The sequence below is a fragment of the Cynocephalus volans genome, chromosome 8 (assembly GCF_027409185.1).
Source record: "Cynocephalus volans isolate mCynVol1 chromosome 8, mCynVol1.pri, whole genome shotgun sequence".
In the NCBI taxonomy this organism is placed as follows: Eukaryota; Metazoa; Chordata; class Mammalia; order Dermoptera; family Cynocephalidae; genus Cynocephalus; species Cynocephalus volans.
In genome coordinates this window covers 156,004,844-156,016,785 of record NC_084467.1, presented here as the reverse complement: position 1 = coordinate 156,016,785, position 11,942 = coordinate 156,004,844, and the positions used below count along the sequence as shown (strand labels likewise).

General features: G+C 52.4%; 1 protein-coding gene across 1 annotated transcript; it reads left to right on the top strand.

Moving 5' to 3' along the window:
- Positions 1-447: 447 nt before the first annotated feature.
- LOC134384704 (insulin-like growth factor-binding protein 5) lies at positions 448-3,655 on the top strand. The gene is made up of 4 exons (XM_063106399.1): positions 448-810; positions 1,153-1,382; positions 2,018-2,137; positions 3,310-3,655. The coding sequence occupies exons 1-4, from the start codon at positions 792-794 to the stop codon at positions 3,439-3,441; spliced, it is 501 nt and encodes a 166-aa protein (XP_062962469.1). The 5' UTR covers positions 448-791; the 3' UTR covers positions 3,442-3,655.
- Positions 3,656-11,942: the final 8,287 nt, after the last annotated feature.

Genomic DNA, 11,942 nt, shown 5'->3' with positions numbered 1-11,942 from the left:
GTATTTGAAAAGAGGGTGTGAAGGCAGGGCCTCCTGCCCGTGCCCAACCCCTGCACCTGGTCTCACTGTGGGGCACCCTGCCCACACCCTGCCCGCCTAGGAACAGCAATCTAAGGTCTCCCCACTCTGGATCTACTGAGACTGGGGTGAGAGGGAGTCAAAGAGCTGAGAGAAGAAAGGAGACCCAGAGATGGGAGACCATGAGATAAAAATTCAGTGAAAATCTGTGGCCTGGAAAAAGGCTGGATGGGTGGAATTAAGAGATCAACAAATACATGAACAAAATCCCACTTCTCTAAAGGTCAAAAGTCAGCTAAGTATAGACTGTCACCAATCACTCCTATACATAACTGCTCCGGCCCCACCCAGCTGTTGGCCGCTCCCAGACTGGAGCTGAGTAATGTTCCAGCCGCCAAGGGCCCCGAGCACGGTGCCAGCTCTGGGTCGGAGCAGGGAGCAAGGCCTCCAGAACCCACTGGCCCCCTCGCCGCTCCCCTCCAGGCCCCACATTTCTGGCTCTCCCGTCTCCCAGGTCCCCTCTTCCTGCTCTTCATGATGGTCCCCACCACCCTGCTGCTCCAGACCCCAAGACCCCCTTACCCTTGGTTCCCCAGATCCAAATATATCTCAACTCCCCACCACCACCGCCAGCAGTTCTGAAAGTGCCAAGACCTCACAAGGAGCACAGACCTGGCCTTTCTTGTCACACCCTGGCTGTGCCCTATCTTCCGCTGCCGGTTCAATTCTCCAGGTTGCATTCTTAGGTCTCAGCCCCACCTGCAGCCACCACCATGCACTCGGCCTTCCCTGGTGAGCAAGCCCCTTGCCACAGCCTTCCATGGGCCACTAATGTCTTCTCCCTCCTGACAAACGTCCCCTCCTATAGCAGCATGACTTTTTCATGATTCTCCTGCTCCTCAAAGTCTTCTACCTGCCCTCGCTCTCCCTGATCCAGTCATGACAGGAACTTGCCACCACTTGCATCGTGTTGACGCTTCCTCCCTGGTTCTTATTCCCGCTTGGCTCAGTCTGGTGAGCTCCGGGAGGCAGAGACCCTTCTGCTGCAGCCTTTGTGACTCCCCTCAGCTCACACCTGCCAGGCCTGGGCCCCTGTGCCCACCGGGGCTCACCAGCCTCTGCTCCTCCCTGCAGAGAGAGACTCTCAGGAGCAAGAGGAGCCGACCACCTCCGAGATGGCCGAGGAGACCTACCCACCCAAGGTGTTCCGCCCCAAGCACACCCGCATCTCTGAGCTGAAGGCCGAGGCAGTGAAGAAAGACCGCAGAAAGAAGCTGACCCAGTCCAAGTTCGTGGGGGGCGCCGAGAACAGCGCCCACCCCCGGGTCATCACTGTGCCTGAGATGAGACAGGAATCTGAGCAGGTGAGTCTCGGGGCTTCGCTTCCCATCTCTCTCCCTCTGCCATGCCCTGAATTTGACCCTTCCCTGCATCTAAATGGGCTTTCCTGGCAGCAGGAGATGCTTAGGCTAGACCCAGCAAAGGGCCTGCCACTTCCCACAGTGGCTCAATCTAGGATTCGGGAGGACAATTTTCAGAGCTTACATGTATCAGGATCTAGGGCTTGTCCAAGAAGAGTGGGAATAGACATAAGTGCTCATTCAAGGAAAGTGATTGCCTGCCAGCCCAGCGACCACTGCCAGGAGTGAACCCCCAGAGCTGCGTCCAGTCCTGAGCAGAAGCTGGACATTCTCCTAGAGCATCCAGAGACAGCCACCTCTGGATGTTATCACTCGGCAGAATAGAAAGGCTGAGGGTGGGTGATCTGCAAGACCAAAGGGAGAATACGGTTCTGGAACTGGCCAAATGCAGGCTTTGTACACTCCCAGGGCATGTGGCAGGTGGGAGAGAGGAAAGGTCCTTGGCAGCAGCTGATTAGAACCAAAGGTGGTGACTTTCCTCCAGAGACCCTTCGGCCCCACCCCCTGGGCCACGTGTTTGCACATCTGGGGGTCTCCACTTGGTCCTGCTCAGCCTCTCATCCCACCTGTCCTCACAGGGCCCCTGCCGCAGACACATGGAAGCTTCCCTGCAGGAGCTCAAAGCCAGCCCCCGCATGGTGCCCTGTGCCGTGTACCTGCCCAACTGTGACCGCAAAGGATTCTACAAGAGAAAGCAGGTACATCCCTGCTCCTTGCTCCTACAGTGGCACCTACCAGGATACCTCGGGCAGGTGCCTAAGAGTTCTACCATTCAGTATTTAGTGTTTCTCAAACCTCCACTATCCATTCACATGCCACAAGTATGATTTTCCCTGTTATCTCCTAGGCTATAATCTACTTAACTTTTCATGGGCTCACCTTATCTGCTTGAATTCATTGAAACAGGAAACTTTATAATACTTATCACATCACGTGCTGTATGTGCTCTTACATTCTTTAATGATTACACACATGCGCACGTGCACACGCACACGCACACACACACGACTTTAAAACATATTTTCTCCATGTATCACCTGATGTCATTTCATGTTCTTTCACAGCCAGGCTGCACTTTGGGCAGCTCTACTTTCTCAGCTTCTTGAAGTGGTACAGATTACCTATGGCGATGGTTCTCAAATGTCCGTGGGCATCCGAGGAACAACCTGGAGGGCTCATTAAAGCGCTGGCTGCTGGGCCCCTCCCCCAGGGTTTCTGATTAGTGGGTCTGGGGTGGACTCTGAGGATTTTGTGTTTCTAACAAGCTCCCAGGTGACCCTGATGCTTACTAAATGCCACCCCTAAGGTAAGTCAGGTTAAGAACCAGACCACCTTGAGGCAAATCTTGGCTCTGCCACTTAGGAGCTGTGTCCCCTAAATTGCTCATTATTTAATGTCTCTGGGCCTCCCGTTCCTCATATAAAATGGAGACTAACAGTAACCTACCTCACACGAGTATGAGGAGATGATTAATCTTTGTAAAGCCCTTAGTACCTGCTATGTAGTGAGTGTTAAGTAGTGACTGGCACGTGGTAAAGCTGCACAAATGTCACCTATTATCATTTTATTATTATTATTATCATCATCATCAAAACATGTAACTCTCTTGAGAATCCCTGGAAAATACCAGGTTGGAAGACCCTGATTGGATAACATTAAAAAGAGATTGTAGGAGCCAGCAAAGGGTAGGTTGCCTAAATTAGCATCTTTCCCTGGGTCCTCCATGAAATGCAGATACCAGAACCCCAAGGGTGGGTGTAGCCCCCCAGCTCTCTGGGGATGAGTCTGACTCAGGGAGGGGAGGGGGTAGGACGGGCAGGTGCAGAGCCTCCGGGGACGGTCCTCACTGCCCCTTGCTCTACCCACCTAGTGCAAGCCTTCCCGTGGCCGCAAGCGTGGCATCTGCTGGTGCGTGGACAAGTACGGGATGAAGCTTCCAGGCATGGAGTACGTCGACGGCGACTTCCAGTGTCACACTTTCGACAGCAGCAACGTTGAGTGATGCGTCCCCTCCCCAGCCCTCCCTCGTCCTTCCCACCCCAGCCCCAACCAGCCAGCGCCTCCCTCCACCCCAGGACGCCACTCATTCATCTCATGTAGGGGAAATATACATATATTTATATCCATTTGAGGAAACTGAGGACCTCGGAATCTCTAGCAAGGGCTCAGCATTGAAAATGGCAACAACAGAGATGCAAAAAGCTAAGAAGACCCCTTTTTTCGAATGGTTTTCTTTTTGAGGCAGGTTGAATGAACAGAGAAAGGAAGAGAAAGGAAGAAAGTGTTTGTGCAGACGAGAGGGAAAGGAGAGCAGAGTTACGGACAGGAAGGGACGAACGTGAGCAAGAGGGAAAGGACACCATTCCCCTTTGCATCCAGTCCTGGCCTGGGGGTGGACAGAGGTGGGGGCACTAGAGGGCGGGGCCTGAGAGGTGGCATTGATGACACCCTTGGAGTTTTCCCAGTTTGGACTGGCCAGGGGGAGAAAAGAAAAGACACGATGTGCTGGTGCCTGGCCCGGACCGGCCTCCTCCCCCAGCCAGCTGCCCTCGCCCTTCCTCTCCTCTTCCCCTGGCCAGTGTTGCCTCTTCCCAAAACTTATAAAAACTAAAATGCATTCCGTTTCTCTGCAAACAAAACGAATTTATAATTGAGTAATATTAAATAGATAGGTTTTCCTAAGCAGACACACACACATTGAATGTGTGTGCATATTTCAGTCCCCATGCAGACTTCTGGAAATCAATATGCACCCCCATATTGGAAAGCCTTGTTCCTCCTGGGTGACTAAAAAAAACATGTGGTTTTGACCCCTCATTTCCTTCCATTTGCAACTAGTGCAGCAGCCTCAGTGGAGGAGGATAGGATGAAAAAAAAAAGTGGGCTTGTATTTATCTACAAGGCTCCCTATAGTCATATATAGGCATATAAATCTATTATCTTTTTTTTTTCTTTCTTTCTTCCTTCCTTTTTTCCTAAGGTTTGCATTAACTTTTCAAAGTAGTTCCTATGGGGGCATTAAGGAGCTTCCCCATTCTGGAAAAACCAGGAAAACCCGTATTCTCCTAAGACAACCCATACTGTCAGTTTTGCTGGCTGCTAGGCAGGGGTTTCCCGTGAGCAGCAAGCGCCACTCTGTGGGGCATAGTGTTGGGTTTTAATGATTTCCCACGCGTGTTCTCTGTGCCCACCAAGCCAGGAGGATGCTCACATGCAGTGGGGTGCACACCATGCTCCCCAGTACATCCCATCTGAGGCTTCAGACCCCCAGGAAGTGACTGTCTTTAGACTCCACACCAAGCAAGCCTACAGGTCCAAGTTTGACCCACTGGCTCTGCCCCAGACTTTGCATTTCCTCTGGATAGAACCTGTATCTTGAAAGCCTCTCTCAGTCTCCACACTGGCTCAGCAGGAGAGAGACTGAAATGAGAGATGGCAAAGAGGGAGATGGTGGTGACAAGGCTCACTTGTGGGAACACAGGCCAGAGAGGGCTGGAGGAGCAGGGCCTGACTGTCCCACTGCAGCCTTGGAGCGGAGCAGCAGAGAGTGGGAAGAGCCGATCGAGCCTTCCTTGGCTTCCCCACCTCATGAGCCCTCTGGGATTCAGGAGGGAAGAGAGAGGAAAATGGGGAACAGGCTGTAAGATGGAGCTTAATCGAGGACGTGGAGCCATGGCAGGCGATCTTAGGTGGGTTCTAGACTTTAGAATCTGGATGAGAACGAGGACCGGTAGAGACTGGCCCTGCTTTTGAAGGGACAAGACTGTGTGCTCAGATGGGACACCTTCAGCCTGCAGGAGGGACGGAGGCCAGAGTCTCACGAGCTGTTGTCTGTTCTGGCCAGTCCGCCCTTCCTCCCTGAGGCGGAGGGTGGAAGAAAGGCCCAGGGCAGCCAGGGAGTGGATACTTCAGGGGTGTTGTCATTTGGCAGCCAGATTCTGAACCAAGGAAAATCCCATTCTCCACTGATTTACTCAAAAAATGGGCAGCCTTGGAACTGTCCCCTAAAGCTGAAGACAGCCTGCCAGCAATGGGGCTTGGACACTGGCCAAGGGGCCTCTTTCTTTCTGTGGACACACTCCCTCCACTCTTTCCTGATGGCATGGCACAGGGGGGACCACCTCCAACACCGAACTTGGGGCAACAAAGAGGGACAGCGGAGAAGCAAACATATTTCAAGTAAGAGAGAACTTACAGCTTCGGAGTGTGGGGTGTCTCCTACTCCCCCGGACAGGACAGTTGGTTGGGGACGGGAAAGGTGGCCAGTCTCCAAGGGGGATGGCAGCCATGGGGACTTTGACCTGCCCTGTCAGTGCACCCATCTCTCTGCACAACTGTCCCAAGCCCAACTCAGATTTCTCTATGTCTTAAGCCAGTATCCTAAACCTTTTCCACGTCACTCTTCTTTCTGCCCTTTCTTTGTTTGGATCTTGAGCAGTTATCTAACAGGGATCTGCCAAGTGGATACTGGGGTGCCATTCCCCCTAAGAAAAGACTGAGCCAGGAACTGCATACTCCCCCCACCCCACCCAGGCCTGGACTTGATCCTTGGGAGGGGCTCCCCCCCTGCACTGTTTGCAGACTTTGAACAGACCTCTGCCCCTTACGCTGGCTCTTCACTGTCAGCCAGCCATAAGGTGGGGGATCGTGGCCAGGATAAAGTCCGCCAGACTCTTCAGGCTTCCAGATTCATGCCTATTAACGCAAACCTGTGAGTCTTCACTGCTTGCAGGGGGTGCCTCTGGGCAGCTGGCTACTACCTAGAGGAAGCTGGACCTCCATGGACAGATGGAACTATACTTCCTAAATGGGAGCTCTGGCTGAGCTCATGGTGGGGAGACCACAGGAAGGAGTCACTGAAGGAAGGTGCACCCTCTTCCCCTTGACAGGTGGGAGGAAAGGCAGGTTTGGAATGGTGCAAGCATGTTAAGTTCTCGGCAGGGTCTCCCTGCCCCAGGCTGGCCTTTGGCTAACTATCGGCTCACCCAGAGGCCTTAGACTCCGGGTTATCTGTGGCCCCAGGTTTGAGTGTGGCCCACCTGCCCCACGGAAGGTCATTTCCCGTCCCCTTTTGACTCATGCCTCACTCCAGCAGTGGAGAGGACACCTCCGTCTTCCCCCACTGCTACCTGGTCATTGAGGGAGGCCTAGCCAGGTTTGATCCCCTTCCCCAGCCTGCCCTGATGCCAGGTAAAGCAGGGTACCTGGGAAGGAAAAGACTGGGAAGTTTCTCTGACAGCCAGGCCCAGACAGACAGGCCTGGAGACACTAGCCCCCATGCGGGGGAGGCAGGTAGACACAGGAGGCCCGGGGAGGCCCTGTGTGGTCACGCCTCTCCCTTGCCCCATGTCCTCGGTGCCGCTCTGTGGTCTCCACAGCAACCCCGCAGGGACAACCTCCTCTGAGGAGGTGGGCCTCAGCCACCGCCCTCCCACACCCACCACCACCTTGCTCGGTAGCGACAGGGCTGCCATGGCAACCACCAAGCCCCCCTCGAGGTGGAGCAGGACCCCCTTTCCATCCATCAACTCAGAACCCCCTAGAATGGGAGCTTCAGAGAGGAGTGGGCCAAGGAGAAGAGACTCTCTAGTCTCCAAGAGGAATTTTTTGGCTTCCAAGAAAAAGGAGGCTGAGTTTTAAAAAGCGTTGGGACAAGGGAATGGGGGTTTTCCCAACCAGCAACCTGAGCGTTGTACTGTCTTTGTTTTTAAAACCACTAAAGTGCAAGAATTATTTTGTGCCGTTTCTCCACTTTCTTTTTTCCTTTAGGGTTTGTTTTCTTTTTAAAAATCATACTTTCGTGGTTTTCTAATGGAGTATATAGTTTAGCCATTTCACAGACTCTGGCCTCTTCTCCTTAAATCCATTTGAATGGGGAGAGGGCAAGTGAAGAGGATCACAGGAAAGGGGCCCCCACCACCACGCGCCCACTCAGCCCCCTTCTCTGTCCCTGGTCACCAGCCTGAGTCCCATCTCCACCACCGTCCGTCCCACAGTGGCCCTCACGGATAGCACAGTTGTCAGACAAGATTCACTCAGATTCCGAGTTGCCTACCGGTTGTTTGGTTTTTTGTGTTTTTAAAGAGCAATAACCACAGCACATATTCCTGTAGTTCTTTATAGTTTTATGTGCATACATACCGTAGCTCTATTCTCTACTCTTTTGTGTTTTGACTTTTAAAAATAAATAAATGCTCATAGTCTTTACTGGTAAAAAGGATGGTAAAATAAACCAACAAAACCAGTGTGTGGGGGAAAAAAAAAAAACAGAAAAAAACTATCACCTGAATGTGGAAGAGCTCGGCTCCTGTTTAGCATTTTGTACTTAAGAAAATACATTGTTGGGGGGGAGGGGGGAGGGAGAAGGGAGGGAGGTTTTGGTGATGGGGAGCAATAATCAGCCACAATGTATATCGAGAAAATAAAATAAAATTAAAAAAAAAATAAGAAAATAAACAAACAAAAACAGTGGATCTCACGTTTTATTAAAAAGTGAAGATTGCTGTACACTATTTATTCATCGTGTGATTTATGTTACTCCTTGATCTTTGTCTTTTGTCATGACAAAGCATTTATTTAATAAAGTTATGCATTCAGTTAGCCTGCGTCAGCTTCCTCTGAGGGCTCAGGGAAGGTAGGCGCAGGGAAAGGTGGACACCCAGGGTCTCCTTGGTCCACAACCCAGGGGCTGTCCCCTCCAGAGGGGACCCCTTGCATGGAGGCCAGTGACCTCACAGACCAGCCCTCCTGCCAGAACGCAAGTGTCCCTTCATCCATTTGGAAGCCATGGCAGGGCTGGCTAGTTAGCTCAGTTGGTTAGAGTGTGGTCAGCCACCAAAAAAAAAAAAAAAGAAAGAAAAAGGAAGCCACTGCAGACAGATGACTGGGACAACCTAACTTCTCGGTGCCTTCCCTTCCTCTTCATCTCCCCCTCACTTTCAGATCAGACTCACGCCCACTGGATCACTGCAGCTCTTTCCACACCCACCCCTTTGCCATGCCTTGTCCTTCACACAGGATGTCTCAGTCACAGGCCACTTTCTAAACACAGGTCCAATCATGCCCATCCTCTGCCCAGATTCCTTCCCTTGGCTCTTGAGAGCTTTCAGTCCAAAGTTCAAATCCCTCAGCAAGACACCCAAGGTCCTTCTGGATGGGCTACCCTCTGGCTTCCTCTTTAGCTACTCACCTACCTGCTTGCGCTCTAGACCATGCATACCCTCAGCCACATGCAGGCCTCCAAGCTCTTTGCGCAGGTCAGGGTTAAAGATTTGTATGTGCTGGTCTCTCTGTCTGACCCCCCCACACACGCACGCACACACGCACACACATGCGTGCACACGGCCCCCAATCCTTTCCTCCAATTCCTACTTCCTCCTTACAACTCTGCCTTCACTCCCTACGCTGAGGCACCTCCCTGACCCTAGAAGTAGGTGCTCCTCCTAGCTGTCCCACAGCACCTGCTGGAGGGTGCCCCTTGGTCACATCCTTCACACCAGTAGTGAGTTAAGGCTGTTTCCTCTGCTAGAATGTCAGCTCTTCAGGACCAGAATATTTTTCATCTTTATACTCTAACACCCTAACCCTGAGCCTAGGATGCAGGGAGCACTATATTTCAGCAGCACTTACTGTATGACAGAAATGATTTTATATTTTCAAAGCAACTCTTTAAGATATAAATCATCCCAATATTTAAAGATGAAGTAAAGGAGGTTCACGGAGGTTGGAGACATGTCCAAGGTCACATAACCCGTAAGTAGTAGGGTTCAGTTCCCATTCTAAGGCAGTCTCACCTCCAGGCGCATGCTCGTAACCATCACATCACATGTAGCTATATTCAGGATTCGGCGACTACAGCAGGATTCTCCACATCCAGAGGGCATAAGAAAAGGACCAGCCCTATGCAACTTGCACAGTCACACAGAGCCCGTGCTTGGCTAAATGCTCTGCTGCCGTTGTTTTGAGATTCTTAATTTCTGAACAAGGGGTTCCATGTTTTCATTTTGCTCTGGGCCCTACAAATTAAGTCACCAGTCCTACATAAGAATCACACAGGAGGCATATTTCAATGAAGATTCCCCATGCCCCTTATCAAGCTTCTAATTCAGGGGGCCTGGGATAGGATCAGTGAAGCCACAATTTTAACCAGCATCCCCAGGTGACTCATTCTGGACTGTTGGGACCACCTTTGAAGAAACAGTGGACTCTCCGAGGCCCAGGGTAAGCTCAGCTGCAGTTCTCCGAGCTGCCATATACTGGCAGTATAGCCCCAGCGTTTGTCAATGGCCAGGCTTGAACTTGAGTTACTTCCAGAAGGCGAGAGACCTGCTTGACATCGTCAAGATCCCTGCACAGCCAACCGGCCCTCTTCCTACACGGATGCAATTCTGCTCTCCCTCAGCAAAGCTTTCCAGGTCGCACTGAACACCACAGCTAGTGTGGTTTCTGTAGCTGCAGCCACTGCAGGGGTGCTGCTCGCACACCCACAAAAACCACCTCTTCAGAGGGTTTAGGGTAGAGAGCACTATGGGCAAGGGACATGGAAACTAGCAGGGGGTGTGGTGTCCCCAGGCACCCTCTGCAAAATGTTACAGAAAGGACTCAAGGAAATTGGCAATCTTGGGCCATGGGGGCTGGCAGAGGGCTGACCCAGCAATAGCCCCAGTATAAGCCCTCCCCTTTTACACAGCCTTGTAGTTTTCTTAGCACCTTCATATCTGTAGACTCACATTGATACCATCCTGTTGTTTGGGGCTGAAATCATGCCTTTTGGACAGATGAGGAAAACGGAGGCTCAGAGAAGGTGAATAACCTGGCCCCAGGGCAATGAAATAGTAAGTAGTGGGACCATATCCAAACCCAGGTGTTCTGACTCCAGCATTCTTCTCACCTCATCCCTGGCCCAGAATCACCTGGGAACCTTTTAAAAAATACCCTGCCTGAGCTCCACCCTCAGACCAATTGGATCAGAATCTGTGAGGGTGGGGCCCGGGCATCGGTATTTTTTTAAGCACCAGTCGATCCAAACGTTTGCCAAGGTTGAGAACCAGTGTGCTTCCCAGGAGAGCCAGCATGGGCTGCCCCACCCTGGGGCAGAAGCCGAGGGGAGTGGGCAGAGGATAGCAGGAGCACCCTTCAGCTGGATGGGAGAAAATCAGACCCCACCAAGGGACTGCTGACCTGCGGGGCACAGGTCCAACCGTGCCCTGAGTGCTCCAGGCTGTGTGCAGGCATCCCGTGCTGCTTCCACCACAGGGGGGCAGTAGGACGCAGAGTTGAGCAGCTCCCAAGCTGTGCCCGGGGGGTGGTGGAGTTCGGGCACCTCTGGGGACCTTTCCCTCATCTGTAGAGGGGAACTAATAATAGTGCCTCTTTCGTGGACTTATGGGGATTAATAGAATTCATCTACTTCCCGGGCAGCTGTACTCTGGTCTTAGACTGGAGCAGCTACACACTCCTTCCTGGCAGGGGTCTATCTGTTCCTGGGAATCTGGTTTTCTTGCACTCCAAGAAAGCTCATCTCACACCTGGTAAAGGCCCCAAGTGTCCCTCTGCCTCTGAAGACTTGCTAGAGGGAAGATGGGGGATGGGAGAAGCCACCAGAGAGGGCCCTCCTCTATGGCCAGTAGGGTCAGACTGCACATGACACAGGACAGGAGAGCAACACAGAAACTCAGGCTGTCATGTGCTGGGAGGGGAAGGGGGACAGCGGGCCTTAAAAGGCTGAGCATTCCTCCTCCCACCCCCTGTGGCCCACTACAGAGCAGGGGGCAGCCCCCTGGAATTCACTAGGGGTTCAGGGGCAACAGAACAGTGCAGAGCTCCGATGGAGAACTCTGCCTAAGAAACAGGGCCGGCATTCTGTGCCTGTTTCCACGGTCCCTCAGCCTGCATTTCTTTATATACATAACAGTTTTTTGTATTCAGCTGACACTCACTGTCTGGGGGCCAAACAGTTATTAGGGCCCCCCTCAGAGAGCAGTGCCTGAATTCTCAGGGGTGACACCTTTGGGAACAAGCCTTCAACAGCAGTCCCCCTCCCTTTCCCTTGGGGCTAAGTTAAAATGCTTCACCCTGGACAGGAGGGAGCTCTCCATTATTTCAGGGGCCAGAGAATCCCAGTTCCAGTATTTCCCGTTCCCCTTCTCCTTCCGCAGAGTCATCTGGATGTGCGAGAGGAAGACAGATCTGTGCTCTACCTTCCCCACCCATCCTGCCCTGTAAAGGGCCATCCAGAGGCCAGATGGGGCCAGAAGCCTCACCTGGGAGTCCAGGCAGGGAGACACCAGATTCCTGGGGCTGCATGGGGGGTTTGACCTGGATACAGGAGATTCCCCTTCCTCCTGCCCCATCCTCCACATTCCCATTTTATGAATGGGAAACTGAGGCAGCATCTTTCCCATTCTGCCAGGAGCAGGGACAAAGTTGGATGAAAGGATGCTCGAAGGGCCTCCGGATCTGTTTTCCAGGGAGGCCCCAAAGACTCTGGCAAAAGACACATAC